This window comes from Nansenia antarctica (assembly GCF_963989245.1).
Source record: "Nansenia antarctica genome assembly, chromosome: 3".
Taxonomy (NCBI): Eukaryota; Metazoa; Chordata; class Actinopteri; order Argentiniformes; family Microstomatidae; genus Nansenia; species Nansenia antarctica.
Window position 1 is genome coordinate 62,773,083 of NC_137688.1, and position 25,408 is coordinate 62,798,490.

The following is a 25,408-nucleotide window of genomic DNA, read 5'->3' on the forward strand; positions in this document are numbered from 1 at the left end:
TTAGTTGACTAGTGATGTGTCACTGATTTTCATGTGTTTACATTTTTCGGAAAGAAACGTCTGAACATTAAATCGGATGCCAACATTATGCCACATTTCATTCATTGCTTGTTGTTGTTTTTACATGACATTTCTGCCCCAAAGTAATATGCCTCTTATCTCATACAATACTATAATTATATATTATACAACAGTTGGTTCCGACCAAGTAATTTGATTGGACAAGAGGCTCCATGAGCGCTGATATAGACTATAACAACACTGGGACTTTTGACTATATGTATCACTCCGCCCCACAGGTGTTCTATTACATTACCATTAATTAGGCTAGGCTACATTTGGCTAAGCTACATTAGGCTAGGCTACATTAGGCTAAGCTACGTTAGGCCAGGCTACATTAGACTAGGCTACATTAGGCTAGGCCACATTAGGCTAGGCTACATTACGTTAGGCTACATTAAGCTAGGCTATATTAGGCTAGGTTACATTAGGCTAGGCTACATTAGGGTAGGCTACATTAGGCTAGGCTACATTACACATTTGCATCGCAAAGATGGATATATTTCCACAAATAACATTGGAGTTAAATTATGAATTGGGGACGAAAGTGGCTGTCAACAGACTTTTAGTTCACTGGATCCAACACTGAATAGAAACGTACAGATAAATGTACAGGATAAAAAGTAGCTGTGCAGGAACATGTTTGTGTTCAGGTTGCTTGGCAACAGTCAAGTTGAAGAGCAAGTTCAGTTGTGGAACTATTTGTGTTGGCGAAGCCCAATGATTAAATAAACAAACAATAATAATCTGGTGTCGCGTATTACTGTTAACAAATAAATGGCGCTTGTAGAACTGTTGTATAAAAGCAACATCACACTGGAGGTCGTGCTGTTATACTGAATATCAGCACGGCTGTGATTATCTTAATAACAGCACTCCCTCTCGTGTTATATTGCTTAAATATCTCATTTCCCTGTACCCGTTTAACACAGACAGACCACCACACTGTCCGATGGATATCAAATACTTTATCAACATGATTTCTTCAGTCTGTAGATTTACTACAAGGCATCATCACCTTTATCATCATCATCAATAAAACCGATTCGCGAATCTCTTTACAACGGCAAGGCAGAGTTAGGAAACAACAGCAGCCACTCAGGTTAGAACAACGACGTTATTACAACAATCTGACAACAACGTTATTACAACGATAGAAACCCACACGTGACATCATACATACAGAATGATATGGTAACATGGATGACATCATACATACAGATTGGTACAGTAACATGGATGACATCATACATGACATCACACATACAGAATGTTAAGGTAACATAGATGACATCACACAAAAAGAATGAGAACGTTAAGGTAACATAGATGACATCACACATACAGAATGAGAATGATAAGGCAATATGGATGACATCACACATACAGAATGATAAGGTAACATAGATGACATTATACACACAGAATGATAAGGTACTGTGTGTGTGTGCGTGTGTCTGTGTGTGTGTGTGTGTAGTGTGTGTACTGTGTGTGTGTGTGTGTGTGTGTGTGTGTTTGTGTGTGTGCGTGTGTGTCATTTGGCAGATGCAGCCCTAGTTGTATAAAACAGATGTAAACAGATGGCTGTAGTGCAACACAAACCCTTTGGCTTTGATCACGGTTTGGCATATTTCCCCTGGACACAGATCAGTACGACCCCTGACCCCTAAACCTGACCCCTGATCTGAGCATAAACATACATACTCCCATATCTCACCTGGTGGTTCTATAAACAGAATGGTGTTATAGTTCTATAAACAGAATGGTTCTATAAACAGAATGGTGTTATAGTTCTATAAACAGAATGGTTCTATAAACAGAATGGTGTTATAGGTCTATAAACAGAATGGTTCTATAAACAGAATGGTGTTATAGGTCTATAAACAGAATGGTTCTATAAACAGAATGGCGTATAGTATAAACAGTGCTGTGACATTGACCCAGTTCTGTTTTTGGAACGGGTTCCCAGAGACAAACATACAAACATCCCAGCAGGAGGGAACACACACACACACACACACACACACACACACACACACACACACAAATACACACAAATACAAAAGTGCACCAAAAAATAGAAATGTAAATGATCCCTTTGACATGTACAGCGACAACCAATAGAAAAGCCCCAAGCGGAGGGAGGGAGGGAGGGACAGAGAACCGTCGCGTATCAAAAGTGTTCCATCAAAATGGCCGCCGGGTCTGAACGAGCTCGGCGACGTCGGTTAGAAAAAGGCCTCCAGATGCTCGCTGGGGTTAGCGTGTTAGCACGTTAGCGTGCTAGCTCGGGGGATCTGAGGGAGATTTACTGTCGTTTGTTTGTTTGTTTGTTTGTGTGTGTGTGTGTGTGACACCTCTCTCGAACGTGACGAACCAGCAGTCTTTGTAGTCGGGCGGCGTCCTCCGTCTGCTGTCGCTAGGCGCCGTCATGGCAACGGCGAGGAGATTCCCCGCAATATTTGGCATTATGCAAATGAGGAGGCGGAGTGAAGTCGACTCTCCCCGGGGGGTTTTCATTGGCCCGCGACGGGAGCCAATCATAGACGAGCCGGGACGACTTTCTGAGTGGGACGTTTCCCTCCTGAAAAGAGAGAGAGAGAGATGAAGAGAGAGATGAAGAGAGAGATGAAGAGAGAGATGGAGAGAGAGAGAGAGACAGAGATGAAGAGAGAGAGAGAGAGATGAAGAGAGAGAGAGAGAGAGAGATGAAGAGAGAGAGAGAGAGAGATGAAGAGAGAGAGAGAGATGAAGAGAGAGAGGGATGAAGAGAGAGAGAGACAGAGATGAAGAGAGAGAGAGAGAGATGAAGAGAGAGAGAGATGAAGAGAGAGAGAGAGAGAGACAGAGATGAAGAGAGAGAGAGAGAGAGAGACAGAGATGAAGAGAGAGAGAGAGAGAGATGAAGAGAGAGAGAGAGAGAGAGAGAGAGAGATGGAGAGAGGGAGAGAGAGAGGCAGAGAATAATATTATATTCTCGCATATTATGCTTGTGGAACTGGGGCATCGTGATAGGTTGGCTGGTTGTCACGGACGCGGCGGTGCCATATCAGTGGACCTGGGGCATCACAGGAAGTAGCACATCACAGGAAGACTAACAGAGACAGAGAGAGAGAGAGAGAGGGGCGGGTGGAGGGGGAGAGAGAGAGAGAGAGAGAGAGAGAGACAGATGGAGGGAGAGAGAGAGGGGGAGAGAGGGGGATGGAGGGAGAGAGAGAGAGAGGGAGAGAGATGGAGGGAGGGAAAGAGATGGAGGGAGGGAGAGAGAGGGAGGGGGAGAGAGAGAGAGGGAGGTCTGAGAGAGGGAGAGAGAGAGGGGTCAGAGAGGGAGAGCGAGGTCTGAGAGAGGGAGAGAGAGAGGGAGAGAGAGGGAGGGAGAGAGAAGTCTGAGAGAGGGAGGGAGAGAGAGAGAGAGAGGTCTGAGAGAGGGATAGAGAGGGAGGGAGAGAGAGGTCTGAGAGAGGGAGAGAGAGGGAGGGAGAGAGAGAGAGAGGTCTGAGAGAGGGAGAGAGAGAGAGGTCTGAGAGAGGGAGAGAGAGAGGTCTGAGAGAGGGAGAGAGAGGTCTGAGAGAGGGAGAGAGAGGTCTGAGAGAGGGAGAGAGAGGGAGGGAGAGAGGTCTGAGAGAGGGAGAGAGAAAGGGAGAGAGAGAGAGAGAGAGAGAGGGAGGTGTGAGAGGTGTTAGATGGGGGAGGGTAGTGGTGTCTCACCCAGTGTGTCTTCTAGTGAGCTCACGGCCATCTTGTTGACCTTGAGGAAGACCTGGTCGCCTCTGTAACAGAATAACAGTCACACCTCTCAACCGTAATACTCCTAATAGACACAATGACACATAATCCAATGTGCCCTCTTAACCGTAATACTCCTAATAGACACAATGACACATAATCCAATGTGCCCTCTCAACCGTAATACTCCTAATAGACACAAGGACACATAATCCAATGTGCCCTCTTAACCGTAATACTCCTAATAGACACAAGGACACATAATCCAATGTGCCCTCTTAACCGTAATACTCCTAATAGACACAATGACACATAATTCAATGGGAGTTTTGAAATGATGCAAGATGCATTTTCTGACTGTTTACCACACACACACACACAGGTTGAATAATTACAGTTTTCACAGAAACATTGTTAAAGGTACAATAGAACTGCTGGAGAGTATTCTGAGGTACACACACACACACACACACACAGACACACACACACACACACACACACACACGGTACTTGGTTTTATATTGAACCGTACGGTTCACCATCCACGGTTCAATACGCACTACTGAATTGTCGTTTTTTTTTCGGTTTATGATGCGTTCCATTGAAAGTCGGAGGTGGAGTTTGTCTGGAACGCAGTTGCTTCTTGTTCAGATGTTTGTTCATGTTGAGCGGAGTTGAGAACATGGCAACAGTTTGAGGAAGACCAGGATAGCTACAAATCTGAGTTATATATAATATATATATATATACATATATATGATAGCTTTTTGTCATCCTCGAGGTGATGAAATTAGGGATTTCACTGCCATACAACAATGGAAGCGAATTTGCATTTTTTTGGTTCCAGCTTGATTAATTTCCGCGTAAATAGATGTGGTCGGACTGATTTCCTTGCAGGATCAAATTTTTAAGACCTAGCACCTAATTTTTTGACCGAATAACTGAAATTTGGGACGTTTTTAGGCCTTATAGATTGGATTGCTGGATTTTAGACTTTAAGACTTTTTAAGACCAGCGCGGGAACCCTGCAATGGAGAAGCACCATAAATGGAGCAGGACAGAGGTGTTGAACTTTGACCTTACCCTCTGACCTTGCGCACGGCTCCCAGGCGCAGCAGAGCGGCCAGCGCGTTCTTCTGAAGGTCCGACGACAACACCTCATAGTACCTCACACGGCCTGGAACACACACACACACACACACACACACACACACACACACACACACACAGACACAGACACAGACACACAGACACAGACACACAGACACAGAGACACAGAGACACACAGACACACAGACACACAGACACACAGACACACAAACACACAGACACACACACACACACACACACACACACACACACACACACACACACAGGTCAACAGAATGCTTAAATCTGTCTGTGGGCTGTTCCATCTACAGCATCGTTTCTCAACGGGGGCGTTCAGACAACATCGGGGGGCGCTGGAACAAATGTTTTTTAAAGGGGGGCGTTGAGGTGTTCTTGGGGGGCGTTCACGCATAACGTTTTTTTCTCATGAAAAACAGCTGTCAGCAGTGTTATTACGGGCACATTCGTAAATGCACAAACGGTCAGTTCGCTCGGACAAACCGTCTTTTCAGTCAGAGCGCCCATCTCTGATCGCTCCCAGAACGCAGTGTTCTGAACTTGGCCGGGCTCTGTGACGCAGACACATGTAGCGCAGCTCCCAAAAAAATAAAAGTGAGTGTCATCAAGAAGATGGAGAAGCTAAAAACTCAGCTAGCAAAGGCAGAGCTTTTGATAGTTTCCAATGTGTCTGGGTAAGCTGCATTGTAGAAGAATCTTGACAGTTCATGTACAGTGCAGAAATTGCAATACTATGCTAGGCTACGATAGAAAGAAACCCGGTTCATCCCATCTGTAACGTAATGTTGACCATAGATGCACCATAGCTAATGCTAGCACAAGCCAACTTTCAATGCCCAACTTCTATGAGTGTTTTCCTTGTAGGCTATGCTTGAGTGACATATGTTTCAGTTTGTGGGCTCATTGTAATTGTTGGCTATAAGTGAAACATTTCTTATTTTAGTTTTGATACTCAGTCCATGTCCCAGCCAGTGACGTAAGCCTGTCGTGCCAAATACTCCCTCCCCGCGTATACACACTACCCTCTGCGCTTATGCGTTCGCTTCCTTTCAATACAGTTTATTTAATTTAGTTAAATGAGTGCTAATACCATACCACCATACCAGAACATCACAGCAGGAACAACCTATCTCAAAAAAGCGATCGTATTGTAATAAACCAGTCCTGAAAGTTCTCTGTCGCTTACCAATAATCGAACCTAGAGAAATCAGCTACGAATGTCCCCTCGCCTCGCAGGTTCATCACAGTATATTACATAAACGTGTAACATACTGTTAAGTGTTGTTGTGGATGTTATCCCTAGTGCCATTCTGAGGTTAGCATTGCGATGTGTTCGTCTTAACGTTTACAAACTAAAATATGCGATCGCTTTTTTGTGATATGTTGCTCCTCTTGTGATGTCCTGGAAACGAACGCATCAGCTGTCAGCGTCTTTTGTATTGATCAGCTGTCATCAGTGTTATTACGGGTACGTTCGTAAATGCACGAACAGTCAGTTCGCTCGGACAAAACCGTGTTTTCCGTCAGAGCACCCATCTCTGAGCACTCCCAGAGCGCAGTGCCAGTTTACTGATGCTCACAATAAGCATAAAGTAATAAAATCTTAACTAGAAGACACACAAATGGATCTGTCCCTCGCATACCGACGAGGCGAGCAGACTACCACCGCATCACAAGCAGACAAACGAGACCGGCCGATCTGCATAGGCTCCTCCCCCGACCCGGAGGAGAAAGGGGAGGATTTCTCCCCTTTCACTTTTTTTGACATGATACATTAAAATGCTCATAACTTTTAAAATAAAGGGCTATCTCAGTCATTCAACCAGTTATGAATAGCTGAGAACTTCTAATTTATGGAAATATAAAAAAATGAAAATGTCAAAATGCCACCATGTGAAGGGTTTTCCCAGGCCACCACACAAATATTAGCATCATAAAACAGCAATTTGGAGAAATGCAACACCAGCATACTTAAAAAAACTAACAATGTTAGTTGTAATGTACAGTTTTGTAGCCTACAGTTTGTTCTGCACCGGACATGTGTGAAATTGCAGCTGTTCCGTAGCGTCTGTCTGTATTCTCTGATGTTGTCTGAGTTTGTTTAACACTCAGAAACAGCATTTTTATTCACATTCACATGGCTTTTCTGCTCTCTGGTAAACTAATGATAATGATATTCCAACTGCCCAGTTACATCCAATCTATTATTTGGCATTCAGTGACATGCTTTTTAAATGATATAACACAGAATATTAGTCAACATTAATATTCAGGGAAGAAAATAAGCCTACTTTTTTTGATGGGGGGGCGGTAAGAGACCTGGATAATGGACAGGGGGGAGCTGGCCCAAAAAAGGTTGAGAACCACTGATCTACAGCCACTAGAGGGCGGTTTAGTCCCCATCATACAGAGTCCAGACTGTTGTAGCTCACTTCCTTCAGTACATCACTAACACTGACACACAGCTCAGCTACGCTGTGGAGCTGCCTACTGCTGGGGGGGGAGGGAGGTGGAGGGAGGGAGAGAGAGAAGGTAGCTTACCTGCCAGGATGAGTTTGACAGCAAAGTTGCGGACAGCAGGAATGAACTCCTTCTCTGTCAGACCTTCACTGTCCACCTCACACAGGAACCTACACACCACCTACACACACACACACACACACACACACACACACACACACACACACACACACACGCACGTTACACAACCACTGATACTATCAAGACAGAGGAAGTATTGTTTGTAATCCATTTGGAGTGAGCAAAGCTGTCTGACCTCTAGCCTAGCCTAGCCTAGCCTAGCCTACCCCAAACAAGACCTTAAAGCTCATCCAAGCATCATTTGTTTTGAGTAGACTTGATTACTGTAACGGTCTACTAACAGGCTTAGTAGTGTGGTTGTGTGTGTGTGTGAGAGTGACTGTGTGTGTGTGTGTGGTGTGTGTGAGTGTGTGTGTGTGTGTGTGTGCGTGTGTGTGTGTATGTGTGAGTGCGCGCGCGCGTGTGTGTGCGTGCGTGCGTGTGTGTGTGTGTGCCCGTGTGAGTGCGCGTGTGTGTGTGTGTGTGTGTGTGTGTGTGTACCTGGTAGCCCTGTATGAACGGCTCCAGCAGGCGAGACAGGAAGTAGCGCGTGTCCTGTCCTCCCTCCGTCGCCGTGACGACCTGCTGGGTCACCTGGGCAGCTCCGCTCTTCTCCAACAGGTAGACGGCCTCCTCAAAGTCCTGTGGGGGGGGGGGAGGATATAACATTAGACCAGATTAAAACAGCTATATCTCAATTTACGAATAACAAAGCCTGTGCTATTTACACACAACGACCACTAGTTGGCCGCTTGTAAATTGGCCTGCTTCCTACTGCTTCCTACTGCTTCCTACACAGAAAAACGTCAAAATAGCTTTTGTCACGATCCAACTGTTCCTAGTTGTCATGGTAAGCTCAGGGGGTGTTGATTGGCTACCCAGGGTACATGGGGGAGTGGCTTGCCTGTTGGCGGGTCTCTCGAAAGGTATATGACAGGTGCTCATTTGCTACCTGAGAGTCGAGAGAGTTGAGAGTGGAGTTAACTGAGAAGAGAAATACTGATTGAGACGCCTTACCTAGAAGAGAACCCCTTTGACAATTATTATCAAGACTATTACCGTGTGGAATAGTGGATTACCCCCGAGGTCGTGTTGTGTCGTGTCCGGTTTTGTTTGTTTTGTTATATGTCAATACTGAACGGGAAGGAACACCCCACTGAACGAACGTGCGGGCTGTTCAGTATCCCCGCGGACCACGCCACGATACATCGGAGCCAGGTAAGCCATTTCCCCTTAACATCTACCTGGGTGCTGTCAGCTAACCCTGAGCTAATCTACCTGTGTCCGGCCTCGGCCCTGTGTGGGAACGAGCCCTTTGACTATCAATGTACGCACATTGCTGTTGGGTCGTGACATAATATACTAGCTTATCCTGATGTGATTTTGAAAATGTAAGGATACTGGGTGGTAGAACGCACATATCTAGGAAAAGTCATGAAAGGAGGGTCCTGAAATTGTATTGAGTGCAAAGATAGAACCATTTTCTTTACTCACACTCATGGCTGCTCTAGAGTTAATCATTCCAAAGAAACCTCGGAGCTAACGGTGAGATCTCACATCCTTCCATCTTCAGAATTCATCATAAATGAAATGTTCATGTGTAATACTTTGTCGAGTATGACTGCAATGACTGCCCGAAGTCTGCCTGAAGGCAATGACTGCCTGAAGTCTGGAACCCATGGACATCACCAAATGCTGGGTTTCCTCCTTTGTGATGCTTTGCCAGGCCTTTACTGCAGCTGTCTTCAGTTGTTGTTTGTTCGTGGGTCTTTCTGCCTTTAGTTTTGTCTTCTTTTGTCTTATTGTGACCCGTGCGCTCCTAGTCAGGGGATTACGGTTAACAGGAGGGCGGGGGTTAAAAGGAGGAAGTGGAGCGCCAGTTTGGGAAGTCTGAGGTTCGGTGTGCACGCCGAGTAGCAGTCACAACACGGCGCATTGTGAGTAGAACATGTGGATGTATTTTTATGTATTTTGATGTATTGTATTGTTTGTGTATGGTTGGAGGGTTATAGGAGGTGCTGATGTGATGTGCTGATCTGTGGAACGTAGACATTCGGGATTGGTGTATGTATGGGGAAATGTCGGTGTCTTGTGTTGTGGAATGTGGCCGTAAGAGTGTGTCTAAATGTTGTTTGTTGTGATCCAATAGATCTCAGTAGCCACTGTCACTGTTTCCTTTGAGTAAGAACCTAGCACGTAGCACACAGCATCTGCTGACTGAGAACAACCTTTTAATACAACTGTGAAATAAACGTGAACTTTTTATAAGACGCTCTCAGTGCCTCTTTATTGAGGGGAATCTGGATTACTGGAGGTTACAGTTTGGCGTCACGAACAGTAATTCACAGCAGATTAGGTTTAGGGTTCTGTAAAGGAAACAGTGGCATAGGCTGAAGACTTCAGCGGGAGGTGGGACAGACTCTCCGGCGCATCATGTCGGCCGCGGAGCTGGAGAAGGAGCTGGGCAGTTTGAAGGCGAGACTGGTAGCTGAAAAGGAGCAGATGGCCCAGCTGAGGGACATAAATGAAAAACTCTCAGCCAAATTGACAGAAGCAGAGGCCAAACCGCCCTCACATCAACTACAGGACTCTGGGTCACCTCCGCCTGCACCCGCAGCTAAGTCTGCGGTTCCAGTGACCATGGTTCCAGCGTTTGAACTGATATATAGGGCAAAGGACAGGAAGGGTACCATGTTTTCGGGTCATACGGGTACAATGTCATTTCACGTGTGGTTGGATGATGTTCAGGGCTCTGTGAATTTTGACAGGTACACCCCTAGGGAGCAGGCAGCTTACCTCTATGACCACCTTGAAGGGGAAGCACAGCAGGAGATCAGACATTGTCCCAGTGAGGTAAGGAGAGACCCAGCATTACTCTTGAAAATCCTAGAGGAAGCATATGGACACCCATGCTCTTTGACTCAGGCCCAGAAATGTTTTTTTGATAGGAAGCAGAGAGAAGGGGAGAGCCTGAGAGAGTATTCACATGCACTGCTGTCATTGGCTGAGGGGTAAACCGTTGTAGTGAGGCAGCAGATTTGTGTGGGGAGCAGGCGGTGGGGAATCAGTTTGCAGAGAACGTTAGGGACCCTGCTCTCCGTAGGGAACTAAAAAAACTCCTGAGACAGGATTCTAAGATAAGGTTTTTAACCCTGCGTCGGGAAGCCATTCTGTTAGCGGAGGAGGACTCTCTGAAAGGGAAAGTAGCATACGCTTCTGCAGCAGGAGTAGGGGTAGCAGACTGTGCTAATGTTGTCTCTAAACCAGACCCTCTTCTGTGTGAGCTCAGGGACGCCATGAAGAAGCAGGAGGAGAGGATGGAGATTCTAACCCAGAAGCTAGAGCAGCTGCAGGTGCAGAGTGGGAGAGGCCAGCGCCGCCCTAGGCAGGAGCCCAAGTATGACCCTTCTGGTAGGCCAATATGCTTTAGATGTGAGAGGGCTGGGCATATAGCTAGGTTCTGTGATAAGAACAACCAGGGTACCAGGAATGTAGCTCCAGGCCCAGGTGTGGTAGCAGCTACTCAGGAGCAGCAGGGAAACGCCCCCTGTAGTGAGGGACCAAACTACAGGTGGGGGGCTGCTAGGTCCGGGGGATACAGTTGAGGAGGCAGTCAGCACTTTAATAGGGCCTACACCTGTTATCCAGGTTAATATGGGGGGAGTGCAAGTACCATGTCTAGTGGACACAGGTTCAAATGTCACCATGATTACTGAGAGTTTCTTTAGAGAGCACTTTGAAAGTAAGGGGGAGGGTGCTTTAAAGGAATGTGGGTGGCTGACTCTGAATGGAATGTCAATGCCTTATTTGGGTTACATGCAATTGGATGTGGAATTTATGGGGAAAAGACTCCCCCAGTGTGGTGTTCTGGTGGTACAAGACCCCTCTGACCCTGTCACAAAATTGGAAAAAGCTAAAACCCCCGGCCTAGTTGGCATGAATATAATAAAAGATTGCAGTGGAATTTTGTCATGTCATTCTGGGGTTGGGATTGCTAAACAATCGGGGGGGGTCAAGGAAGGGTTTGCGAAAGTGTTAGCCTCCTCTGAGGTGGTGGTGCCAGCCGGGTCCATGTGTTTTATACCAGCTACAGGGCCCCAGTGTAACAATACTTCTGGTCAGGCAGTACTGGTTGAGGGCTTGGCCTTAGATGAGGGAGTACTACCAGGTAATCTGGTGGTATCCACAGCATATGTTAGGATGCAGGGGGGGCAGATTCTGGTTCCTGTTCTTAATGTGGGCACAACCGACACGTGTTTGCAACCTCATGCACGTATTGCTCATGTTTATGCAGCTGAGGTCGTGGTAGGAGGGGCAGGCGAAGTGCTGTTTCAGGAAGTGGGACCTCGGGAGGTGCAGATTTCCGTATGCTCAGCTGAGGCAGTGGTGGGGGGTCAGGGAACAGAAAATGCTCATCTACTACAGTTTAGTTGTCCTAGCCTAACTGAACAGCAGCTGGGCCAGGCAAGGGCATTGTTGGCTGAATTTGCCGGGGTGTTTGCATTTAGTGATGAGGAGTTGGGGGGTACTGATGTCATACAGCATGAGATTCCACTGACAGATGAGACACCAGTTCGTCAGAGATATCGAAGGTTACCCCCTAGTCAGTATGAGGAAGTAAAGGCCCATATTAGACAACTGTTGGAGCAGGGAGTGATTAGTGAAAGCAGTAGCCCCTATTCCTCACCCTTGGTCATTGTGAAGAAAAAGGACGGCAAGATAAGGATGTGTGTTGACTACCGCCCATTAAATTGGAAGACCAGGAAAGATGCATACCCTTTACCCAGGATAGAGGAGTCCCTTGATGCGTTGCATGGAGCAAAATGGTTTTCAACATTGGATCTGGCCAGCGGATACAATCAAGTTGCAGTAGTGGAGAAGGACAGGCACAAGACAGCTTTTTGTACTCCATTTGGGCTGTATGAATTTAATCGTATGCCATTTGGTTTATGTAACGCTCCAGGGACATTTCAACGGCTCATGGAAAGGATTCTGGGTGACCAGCATTTTCAGTCTCTTTTGCTTTATTTAGATCAGGGGTCTTCAACCTTTTCAGCCCAAGGACCCCTTGGACGAGAGACAACCAGAACAGGGACCCCCACATGTAATACATTTTTCTCTCCTGTAATACTTTTTTTTTTTTTATGTCACATTTTAAGGCCTATAATAACGTTATTCACCTTATTAACCTATTTTGTCACGACCAGAGGTAGGACCCAAACGCAGACACAGGTGAACAGGTAAGAGTTAAATAATAAAGGTTTATTTCTAGTAACAAGGCTGATGGGAATAGGCAGGTGGGTCGTCAGGCAGGCGGGAGGTCAGGCAGGAGGAAGGGTCGGCAGACAGGTGGGGAATCAAGCAGGAAGAATGGTCGGCAGGCAGGTGGAGTAGTCGGCAGACAGGCAGGGGGTCAGACAGGAGGAGTAGTCGGCAGACAGGCAGGGGGTCAGGTCACAAGGGAAAATTAATAAGTAACAGGCTAATTACTGGGTTATTAACCTATATGTGTTTATGATTGATAAAACGTTCATGCATAATTATTATTGGTTATTATTATTATTGTTGATGAGGCTTATATTTTCTATTATTATTATTCAACAATTAAACATTTAGCTTCAGGAAGTCAGGTATGCTTACCTCAGTGAGATAACTGGCCCTGCTGGGTGGTACACAGCTTGTCTATTCTGGGGGAGATGGAGGTTGTCAGGCAGAGCATCATGTCATCCTCAGGCTGCAGTCTTGAACGGTATTTGCTCTTCAGGTGGGTGAGGGAGGAGAATCCACTTTCGCAAAGATATGTGGTTGCAAAAGGCAAGAGGCTCACCATGGCCTTTGCTGTCAGTTGTGGGAAGAATTTTTGGCAATGGATCCAGAACTGGATCAGTGGCTTTGACTCGTACACATGCTTGTGTGTACTATCTGTGGTTAGGTCGATCAGCTGATCTTCCTCAGCGGCTGTCAGATTTGAGCCGTCGGGTGCATTCTCTTTGAAAGGAAACTGTATCCAGGTCTTGTCCTTTCTCCAGGACTCAGTCTCAGAAAAATATTTTTCGAATTGCCATTCAAGTGCCTCCAAGTGATTACCAATTGCGCGTTTCACGTCAGGCGAGATCACCGCGGAATCCGCCAACTCCTCCACTGATGGAAACATGGAGATGTTATCTCCCCTTACGCGCTCTCTCCATCTTTTCGTTTTTTTCAGGAAGCCTTCCATCTTATCATACAGCTGAATGGCGTGTGTATTGCGGCCCTGCATAGAACTGTTCAGCCGGTTCAACTCTGCGAAAACGTCCGCCAGATATGCCAGTTTAAAGACCCAGGCATTGTCGATGAAATGCGCAGCCAGCTCCGCGCGGTTTTGGCCAATTAGAAATTCGTGGATAGCTGTGCGTAATTCAAATACTCGTGCCAATACGGATCCACGGGAAAGCCATCTGACTTCTGAATGGTAAAGGAGCGCTGTGTGTTCCTCTCCTGTAGCGGCGCATAAAGAAGCGAAGAGGCAAGTTTGTAGGGCACTCTTCTTAATAAAATGTACAGCCTTTACAACAGTGTCCATAACATCGGCAAACTCAGCACTCACTTCTTTAGCGGCGAGGGATTCTCTGTGCAGCATGCAGTGAGTCCACATCACTTTGGGGGCGACTTTTCTGACAAGCGCCATCAGTCCACTCTTTTTCCCAGTCATAGCGCGCGCACCGTCGGTACACACCGCGACACACTTTGCCCAACGTACGTCATTTTCACCGAAAAAGTCATCAATCACTTTGAAAATTTCAGCACTTGTTATGCGTTCAGGAAGCTTCTTACAAAACAAGAACTCTTCACACATTTCATTTATTCATTCACATTTACATTTCGTCTTGGTCAACAAAGCGCACAAATGCCAAGAGCTGTGCGTCTTTGGACATGTCCACTGATTCATCCAATTGGAGTGCAAATGCCTCCGCCGTTTGTAATTTTCTCAATTAACTGCACCCTCACATCCGATGCCATTTCACCAATTCGCCGAGCAATTGTTGTGTCTGACAATGGGATAGTCTTCAACTTTTCTGCATATCCATATCCATCACTCCCAAACATGGTCTTGCACATATCAGTGGCCGCAGGCAATATCAAATCTTCTGCAATTGTGTATGGCTTTTTACACTGGGCAACGCGAAGAGCAACTTGATATGAGGCTTTCAAAGCAAGCTCACCGACTTTCGCAGATTTTCTTATCATTGTCTGTTGGCCTTGGAGAGAGTGCAGACGAGCCTGAAAGTAGTCCAGTGTTTTATCTTGTAAGTGGCCATGATTCGTCTCAAAGTGTCGTTGCAGCTTTGATGGCTTCATGCTTTCGTTTGAGAGCGTCGCCGCACAAACAACACACACCGGCAATTCCACTCCTTCGGTTTCTATGAAAGTAAATCCAAACTTTAGGTACACTTCTGAATATTTTCGGGACTTTTCTCTTTTGCGTTTATCTGCCCCTGGGGCAGGCGCTGCTGGGGCCGAGGTGGAAGGAGTAGGCCTAGCCGTTGGATCTCGAGCTCGAGGTCTCGTTACTGTTACAAATGTATCCATCCTGCTTCACTAATTAATAGTAGTAACTAATAATGTGAAGTTATAATATCATTATTGGACTCGGACAACTTGCGCACGTTTAACTCAACCAGTTTAATCAACACTCAGCTTCAACAGTGCCTCGGGTCATTACCCATAATGCAAATAGTAAATAGTACATTTTTATTGTAAATAGTTTTTTGTCAAAAGTAGCTTATTATTGCCTATTAATTGCCTATTATTAGTTTACTCAATATAACTTTTGTTATATTTTTTAATTGTCACAAATTATTTTGGTGAAAATTGTTAATTATTCTGAAAACATTTGGCGGACCCCCTGCAGTACCTCTGCGGACCCCCTAGGGGTCGCGGACCCCCGGTTGAAGACCACTGATTTAGATTATGTTGTTGTTTTTTCGCCTTCCTCGAGCAGCACCTGGCCCGGCTGAGATTGGTGTTGTCCCGGTTCAGGCAGCATGGGTTGAAGGTGAAGTGGAGTAAGTGCTCATTATTCCAGCATAAGGTGAACTACCTGGGGCATGTTATTTCCGAGGAGGGGGTGTCCACCAACCCAGAGAAGATTCAGGCGGTAGCAGAGTGGCCACATCCACAGAACTATACTGAACTCAAGTCGTTTCTTGGATTTGCTGGCTACTACAGACGCTTTGTGAAGGGCTTCTCCCAGCTGGCTGTGCCGTTGCATGTTTTGTCCTCTCTTGCCTCTCCGAAGGGACAGGGCTCGAGACTGAGTAGGCCCCAGTTCCTGGAGTTATGGAGTCCCCAGTGCGAGTCTGCATTTCAGAGTTTGAAGCAGAAGTTAATTTCAGCCCCGGTGCTGGCGTATGCAGATTTTTCAAAGATGTTTTATTTGGAGGTCGATGCGAGCCATCAGGGGCTTGGAGCTGTTCTGTCGCAAGATAGGGCTGAGGGGAGAAGGCCGGTTGCCTATGCGAGTCGAGGCCTGCGGCCAGCGGAGAGAAATATGGAGAATTACAGCGCAATGAAGTTGGAGCTCCTGGGACTGAAGTGGGCTGTGACGGATAAGTTCCGGGAGTACCTATTGGGGCGGAAGTTTACCATCTTTACCGATAACAACCCCCTTAGCCATTTGCAGACTGCTAGGCTTGGAGCTATTGAACAGAGGTGGGTGTCGGACCTAGCTAGGTTTGATTTTGACATCCGCTATCGGCCGGGCAGTCTGAATGGGAATGCAGACGCTCTCTCTAGGCAGTGCACCCGTCCTGGAGTCTCTGAGAGTGTAGCCACCTTTTTACCTGGGCAGGCTGCAGTAGAGGGCTCGGGGGGGCCGGAGGGGGTGGGCGGGGTCGTCTCTGTGAATGAGGTGAGCTGCTCATCCAGTTTCCCAGTGTATTCAGCGGAGGTTCTGTCATCGCAACCGCAGGTAGACCCGGTCATTAAGGCCTTCGCGAGGTACTGGGCTCAGGGCTGCAAACCAGGGCCTGTGGAGAGGACCAAGGAGGAGAGTCAGACACTCGAGTTGCTGCGGCAGTGGGAGCGGATGGTGCAGGAAGGGGGGGGGGTTTATCGGCTGTTCCAGGACACCCGACAGGGTCAGGTGAAGCAAGTGCTGTTGCCATGCAGTCTGCAAGGGGAGGTATTGCAACGGATGCATGGACACCAGGGGGTGGAGAGGACCTTCGGACTGATAAGAGCCCGATGCTACTGGCCGGGTATGTACCAAGACATTGAGGCCTACTGTAAGCAGTGTAAGAGGTGCATAGTCTCAAAAGCCCCAGTGCCGAAGGTAGTGACTGAGTTGGGAAGTCTCATGGCATCCAGGCCGTTGGAGGTGGTGGCCATGGACTTTACGGTCTTAGAGCCCTCCAGTGATGGTCGCGAGAATGTTTTAATTTTGACAGATGTGTTTTCCAAATTTACAGTGGCGGTTCCAACAAGGGATCAGAAGGCTGTGACGGTGGCGAAATCACTAGTACGGGAGTGGATTCAGAAGTACGGTGTCCCTCAACGGATCCATTCAGACCAAGGGAAGTGTTTTGAAGCGGATGTAGTTTATCAGCTATGCAAAATGTATAATATCAAACAGAGCCGTACCACCCCGTACCACCCCCAGGGTAACGGGCAATGTGAGCGGTTTAATCGCACCCTGCATGACCTGCTGAGGACTCTCCCTCCAAACAAGAAGAGGAGATGGGTGGAGCACCTGCCAGAGGTCGTGTTTGCGTATAACACCACCGAGCATGCCAGTACAGGTTATACGCCATATTATTTGATGTTTGGTCAGTCTCCTAACCTGCCTATTGACATTCTGTTCGGGGTGGAGGGTGACTTTTCAGGGACTGTGGATGACTGGGTCCAGGAGCATCAGAGGCGCCTGCAGGCAGCTCATCAGACGGCACGGCAGCAGATGGAGCAGGCTGCGGAGGCTCGCAAGAGACGGCATGGCCCTGCAACTCGCAATTCGGGGCTGGAGGTTGGTCAGTTGGTTTACAGGCGCAACCATAATTTCAAGGGGAGGCACAAGATTCAGGATCTGTGGATGCCGGGGCCTTTCCGGGTGTTGGCTCAACCCGATGCCAAGAAACCAGTTTATACCGTGGTCCCGCTGGACGGGTCCCAGGACCCAAAGACTATCCACCGGATGGAGCTTCGACCATGTGGTCCAGAGGAACCGGAGGGGCCGGGTCCCAAGTGCCCGGGTCTCGAGAGCCCAGGTCCCAAGGAGGCTCAGGAGGCCGTGGACTCAGAGAGTGAAGCTTGGTTCAGGGTGAGGCGCCCTGGAACGGCGTCTCCAGCTGTGAGCCAGCTGCTGCATGAAGGCGGGGATGCGGCGGATGGTGTAGTGTCCGAAGTGGAACAGCAGGAAACTGAATCAGACTCTGAACAGCTGGAGAGGGGGTCGGAGTCCGAGCCAACGGGGGAGGAATGGCCGGCACCGCTGCCTTCACCACGGCGGTCTCGGAGGCAGAATGCAGGGAGGCACACAAATCCCTTCAATCTCCCGAGGTCTGCAGTGCGAGGGGTAGAGGAGGGTGCAGTATCTAGTGTTGTCGCACACACTAACCGTCTCTGCCTAATGGCATTAAAAGACATAGTGTCAAGTTTGATTGCAGAGGTAGGAGTTGCAGGGTAGACCCTAGTGGGAGGGGGGGGGGACATCAGTGGGTTGATCATCGGGACGATGATCAGTAATGGGGGGGGTGAATGTGTCCCGTGCGCTCCTAGTCAGGGGATTACGGTTAACAGGAGGGCGGGGGTTAAAAGGAGGAAGTGGAGCGGCAGTTTGGGAAGTCTGAGGTTCGGTGTGCACGCCGAGTAGCAGTCACAACACGGCGCATTGTGAGTAGAACATGTGGATGTATTTTTATGTATTTTGATGTATTGTATTGTTTGTGTATGGTTGGAGGGTTATAGGAGGTGCTGATGTGATGTGCTGATCTGTGGAACGTAGACATTCGGGATTGGTGTATGTATGGGGAAATGTCGGTGTCTTGTGTTGTGGAATGTGGCCGTAAGAGTGTGTCTAAATGTTGTTTGTTGTGATCCAATAGATCTCAGTAGCCACTGTCACTGTTTCCTTTGAGTAAGAACCTAGCACGTAGCACACAGCATCTGCTGACTGAGAAGAACCTTTTAATACAACTGTGAAATAAACGTGAACTTTTTATAAGACGCTCTCAGTGCCTCTTTATTGAGGGGAATCTGGATTACTGGAGGTTACATTATCTCACAGTCCTTCCATCTTCAGAGGGGTGTTCGACAGGGCTGTCCCTGTCCTCCATATCTCTTTAATCTAGCTATTGAGGTTCTCGCTAGACAAATTCCAGCGATTCAAGATATTGCCCCAATCCAAATTCAGACTACAGTTCACAATTTATCTTTATTCGCAGATGATATAACATTATTTCTGTCGCGCCCCAAAACATCTATCCCACCACTATTGCGCTTAATCGATACCTTTGGTAAGCTTTTCAGGTTACAAGATGAACTAGAAGGAGAGTGAGTTGATGCCCTAATCAGATAAAGTGGACTTACATTTCTTTTTGCACTACTTAATAATCCAGTTAAAACAACGACACCAACCTGTATTAACAACACATTTATACTAAACTTTAAAAATACGGAAACAAATACAAATTCAATCTTTCCTCAACCTGCCTAAGGTCTACATAGACAGCCCAATATGCCACAATCACCCCTTTCTTCCTGCCTTAGTTGACCCAGTCTTTTCTAGTTGGACAGGCAAGGATATTGTCACAATAAAGGACTTGTATGTTGAGGGGGATCTAGGGTCTTTCCAGCAATTACAACAGATATATGGTCTACCATCAGCTTATTTTGATAGATATAGAAAAAAAGAACACTCACACACACAGAGAGACACACACACACACACACACACACACACAGAGAGAGAGACAGTCACTCACTCACACACACACACACACACACACACACACACACACACACACACACACACACACACACACACACACACACACACACACACACACACACACACACACACACACACACACACACACACACACACACACACACACACACACACACACACACACACACACACACACACACACACACACACACACACACACACACACACACACACACACACACACACACACACACACACACACACACACACACACACACACACACACACACACACACACACACACACACACACACACACACACACACACACACACACACATACCTGCAGTGTGGCTCCAGGACAGAGGATGAACTCGTTGGAGAACAAGTTCCACAGGAAGCTGAAGCAGCTGTAGACTTCATCTGTAAACACAAACACACACACACACACACACACACACACACACACACACACACACACACACACACACACACAAAACGTGTTTGATACCGTTCCTCATTCCATGCATTACAATGAGCCCGTCGTTCAATGTCTACCTCCACGGAAATATTTGGACAGTGACACAATTTCCATAGTTTTGTCTCTGTACAGTGTACACCACCACAATGGATTTGAAATGAGAGTCCAGACTTTCAGCTTACATTTAAGGGTTTAACAAAAATATTGTATGAAACGTTTGGGAATTGCAGCCATTTGTATACAGTCCCCTATTTTCAAGGGCTCAAATGTAATTGGACAAATTAACATAATCATAAATAACATTTTCTTTTGTAATATTTGTTGAGAATGCTTTGCAGGCAATGACTGCCTGAAGTCTGGAACCCATGGACATCACCAAATGCTGGATCTCCTCCTTTGTGATGCTTTGCCAGGCCTTTACTGCAGCTGTCTTCAGTTGTTGCTTGTTCGTGGGTCTTTCTGCCTTTAGTTTTGTCTTCAGCAAGTGGAATGCATGCTTGATCGGGTTGAGATCAGGTGATTGACCTCCTGGGTTGCTTACGCAGTATGTTTTGGGTCATTGTCCATCTGTACTGTGAAGCGCCGTCCAAACAACGTTGCTGAATTTGTCTCAATCTGAGCAGACAGTCTATCCCTAAACACTTCAGAATTCATCCGTCTGCTTCTGTCTTCTGTCACATCATCAATAAACACTAGTGACCCAGTGCCATTGGAAGCCATGCATGCCCATGCCATCACACTGCCTCCACCGTGTTTTACAGATGATGTGATATGCTTCGGATCATGAGCCGTTCCAAGCCTTCTCCATACTTTTTTCTTCCCATCATTCTGGTACAGATTGATCTTAGTTTCATCTGTCCAAAGAATGCTGTTCCACAGCTGGGCTGGCTTTTTTTCAAATGTTTTTTTGGCAAAGTCTAATCTGGTCTTTCTATTCTTGAGGCTTATGTATGGTTTGCACCTTGTCGTGAACCCTCTGTATTTGCTCTGTAACAAAGGAACCTGTCCATGAAACAGCTTTTGAGTCAATTGTCCAATTACCTTTTGATCCCTTGAAAAGAGGGGGCCACATATGAAAGAGCTGTACTTCCTAAACCGTGGATGTGAATACCCTCAAATTAAAGCTGAGAGACTGAGAGAACTTGCTTTGGTAAACAGCTAACATAACAAAGATTATGTCAGAGTCCTAATGGACCTAACTGTATGTCCGTCCGTACCCACACACACCCCCCCCACACACACACCCACACACACCCTCCCCCCCACACACACACCCTCCCCCACCCACCCACCCACACACACACACACCCTCCCCCACACCCACCCACCCACCCTCCCCCACACCCACCCACCCACACCCCAACACACCCACACACCCCCCCCCCACCCACACACCCACCCCCCACCCCCCCCCACACACACACCTTTCTGGGAGGAGGTGGCGGTGTGTATGGCGGTGGCGAGCAGCGCAGGGCGCAGGAACACATGGAGGGCCTGGTTCCTGTAGGAGGCGCACGCCAGCACGCTCACGGCCCGGCCCAGGAGAGCATCCTCTGGGGTGGGGGGCGCCTGGGGCTCCCCTGGGGGGGCGGGGGCGGCGGTCTGGGCCTGGAGGTCCCCCCCCCCCAGCCTCACCACCTGACCCCCCCCACCGCCACAGCCACCTCCAGCCCTGGACACACACACCAGGCCGCGGTGGAGAGACAGGCTGGAGGACACCACCTGGGAGGGGGAGACGTGGTCTGGGGGGGGGGGGGGGGGGAGGAGGGAGAGTTTTTAGTTTTTTAGTTGCGTATTATGAAAGTTTAAGTGTTGAAGAGCCCACTCCATATAACAAACAACAGTTTTAAGATCGCTAACTGTGTGTGTGTGTGTGTGTGTGTGTCTGCATGCAGGGCAGGGCTGTGTGAGGCGTAGTGGTGTAGATCTGTGGTAGTAGTGCTTGTTAGTTAGTGCATGCTGCTTCTGCTTGCAGGGTTCCTACAAGTTTCTTCAAGTCAAATTTAAGATATTTTTAGACCCTTTTTAGACCTCTTTGAATAGAATTTTAGACCTATTCGCGACACTGTGTGATAGCTTTTTGTCATCCTCGAGGTGATGAAATTAGGGAATTCACTGCCATACAGACAAAAAAGGAAGCATATTGGATTTTTTTGGGTTCCAGCTTGATTAATTTCCGCGTAAATAGATGTGGTCGGACTGATTTCCTAGCTAATCTAATTTTTAAGACCTAGCACCTCATTTTTAGATCGAATAACTGAAATGTAAGACCTTTTTAGGCCTTATAAATCTGATTGCTGGATTTTAGACTTTAAGGCTTTTTAAGACCAGCGCGGGAACCCTGTGCTCGCTACTCTGCTTTCAGCTACCGCCGCCGGCTAGCCCTCCTCACAGGGGGCGTGTGTGTGTGTGTGTGTGCGTGCGTGCATGCGTGCGTGCGTGTGTGTGTATGCGTGCGTGCGTGCGTGCATGCGTATGCGTGTGTGTGTGCGTGCGTGCGTGTGTGTATGCATGCGTGTGTGTGTGCGTGCAGAGTCAAGTGCGTAAGTCTCCTTCTAATTTTTTAATTTTTAATTTTAATTTAATTTAATTTTAATTTTTTTAATTTTTCATTTTAATTTTTTCATTTTTTTTAATCCTTCTGCCGGTACAAATCCGCTCCACTGTCAAAGACTCCTACAGCGCCTCCCCGTGGGCCACACATAGTAACAGGGTACCTTGCGGTCCCAGGATAAACTGTAGGGGGTCTCGGAGCAACAGTGATGCCCCAGAGGCAAGGCGCGCAGGCCCTCCGTTGTGTGGACACGCCCTGGCGTCTGCCCACCACTGTCCCAGCTATGGGCAGATAGCACGGGCAGATGCGGCTCGTAGCCATGGAAGGCAACCGAGAAGGACACTCCGAACAAAAAACAAGGGTGCTGCTCGCACCTGGCTCCATGCCGTACCTGGTTCACTCACTTCCAAAATCCCCAAGGCACACACCTGACAGTGGATGGAGCTGAGGAAGAGATACCTGCCTTCCTCATGAATCTCAATATTAGACTTCCTCTTCATCATAGTCCTAGACTATGTCCTCTTCCTCTTCTTCATAGTCCTAGACTATTTCCTTTTCCTCTTCATCATAGTCCTAGACTATGTCCTCTTCATCATAGTCCTAGACTATGTCCTCTTCCTCTTCATCATAGTCCTAGACTATGTCCGCTTCCTCTTCATCATAGTCCTAGACTATGCACTCAGGAAGGCCATCAATGGACGGGAGCAAGAACTTGGCCTCACTACAACACCTAGGAGGTCAAGACCTGGACTACACGGACGACATCTGCTTACTCTACGACCACTTAGGTATGTAACTTAGAGCAAGCAAGTAAATGTAACTTATGGCGCATTTCCACTACGATGCAGACCTGGTACTGACCTGGTGCTGACCTAGGTCTGCCCGCTTCGGTTCCCTTTTCCATTCGTCGGTCCGGGTCGCTTCAGTCCTAGGTCCCAGGTACCACATCCGAGCAGGGTCCCAGGGTCCCAGGTCCCAGGTCCCACACCGTTGATTGGTCAATGGACAATCGTCATCCCATGTCCCATCCCATATTATTTCTTCACAACCGCCATCTTGAAAATACCACATTCACTAGGAAAATGTCACTACATTTTCTGTAATAGCTTATTAATAAAGATTCGGAAAATTATGCTGACCATCGTATTATCTTAGTTTAATGTCATTTCAATGAATCATATAACTTTTATTTACAACAAGCACAACACAAAAATCGCTATTATGCACCGTGTTTGTCCGTGAATAACACCGGCTGTGGAGGTGGTAAAAAAAACACAATACTCCTTTGCTAACTTCACCATCTGTCTACGGTCATTTTGAGCCCTTAACCACCGCGCTGACACCCCGAGAAGTTATGCTTTTAACCGTAAACTCGATGAACCGGGAGTTCGCCAGCAGCCGTCCAGCCATTTTCACCATTCACTCATGAGTCAAATGCCGGTTTTAACAGGGAATTCGCTCCGCGCTGTGTCCACGGTGATAGGAGTGGATGATCGACTCCATTCAAAAACTTTTGAATTCCCTGGCTTCTCCTCTTTCCGGACACGTTTGAATTGTTATCCTAACCCCCGGTAAACCGAAGTTATTAACCCGCAAACGGCACCGTGTTTGTCTGTGAATAACACCGGCTGTGTCATGAGTCAAATTCCGGTAGATTCGTGTCTTGTCTGCGTTTCCCGATGATGATACTACAGTTCATAAAGCAGACAAGTGAAGGCAGTGGTTTTAAGGGTTCAAAAAACATGACTTTATTATGTGTACATAGCTTCCTCTCTCTCTTTCTCTTTCTCTCCCAAAAAATCACTGCTGTGTACACCCGGAAGCTTTTTGCCAGGTTGCGTGTGACGCGTAACTCCGCCTACTATCGACGACTCCTCCTACTAGTCCGGTTCGGTTTGTGTAATGGAAACAGAACAGATCAAAAGTGACCCGACCTGACCCGACCCGACCCGACCTGACCCGACCCGGGCCGGTCAATGGAAAAGCGGCTTTAGAGCAAGCACAGGAGCTCCTGTGCAGAGTGGAGACAGAGTGTGCCACGGTTGGCCTTCGGCTAAATGCCAAGAAAACCGAGGTAATCACCTATAACATCCTCCCGGACCATCCACGTCTAACAACAACAGGAGTCATTACTCTGAAGGAAGTCAACGACTTAAAATACCTGGGCTCATGCGTCAACTCGTCCGAACAAGACCTTAAAGTGAGGAAGGCGTTTGCGTGGAGTGTCCTGAACGGCATGGCCAGTCAGTGTGTGGCACTCCAACCTCCCCCAACAAATCAACCTCAGCTTCTTCTATGCAACGGTAAGAGTCCGTTCTCCTATACGGCTGTGAATGCTGGACCCTGAAGCCTACCCTGCAGAAGTCCCTAGATGGGTGCTACACCAGAATGCTGCGTGCTGCAGTACTAATCGACAAGAGCGAGCATGTTACCAACAAGCCTCTGTATGGGGGTTAATCAAGGATAATACGAGAATGAGGCTGGCAGAGACACCAGGAGCTGCCAGCCAGCAGACGGGTTCTGTGGGAGCCAACACACGGGCATCGATCACGAGGGCATCTCACACTAACATACAACATGGACGTACTCAAGAAAGATGCAGGAGCAGAAAGTACCGGCGAGCGAGCCAGATGGTATGGAAGATCGGGATGACTGGAAGCGCCGATGGAGGGCTCGTCCGAGGACGATCTAGTAGTAAATACTTATTATAATTTGTGACTTGGATTCACTGTATCGTCTGCCGTAGGCTACACAGGCTACACATAGGTTCTGTGTCTGCTAGGTTCTGAGTCTGCTAGGTTCTGTGGCTAGGTTCTGTGTCTGCTAGGTTCTGTGTCTGCTAGGTTCTGTGTCTGGTAGGTTCTGCGTCTGCTAGGTTCTGCGTCTGCTAGGTTCTGCGTCTGCTAGGTTCTGCGTCTGCTAGGTTCTGTGTCTGCTAGGTTCTGCGTCTGCTAGGT

The 25,408-nt window shown here is 47.6% G+C and overlaps 1 protein-coding gene across 1 annotated transcript in view; it reads right to left on the reverse strand.

The window, feature by feature from the left end:
* Window positions 1-1,450: 1,450 nt before the first annotated feature.
* gnpat (glyceronephosphate O-acyltransferase) overlaps window positions 1,451-25,408 on the reverse strand; it is a 32,881-nt gene continuing 8,923 nt past the window's right edge. The window contains exons 10-16 of the mRNA XM_080525424.1: window positions 21,322-21,639; window positions 19,760-19,839; window positions 7,996-8,136; window positions 7,456-7,555; window positions 4,870-4,963; window positions 3,769-3,830; window positions 1,451-2,644 (exon numbers count right to left, since the gene is read on the reverse strand). Of these exons, the coding sequence (XP_080381550.1) occupies window positions 2,601-2,644; window positions 3,769-3,830; window positions 4,870-4,963; window positions 7,456-7,555; window positions 7,996-8,136; window positions 19,760-19,839; window positions 21,322-21,639 (839 nt within the window). The 3' untranslated portion in view covers window positions 1,451-2,600. The remainder of the gene's footprint in view (window positions 2,645-3,768; window positions 3,831-4,869; window positions 4,964-7,455; window positions 7,556-7,995; window positions 8,137-19,759; window positions 19,840-21,321; window positions 21,640-25,408) is intronic.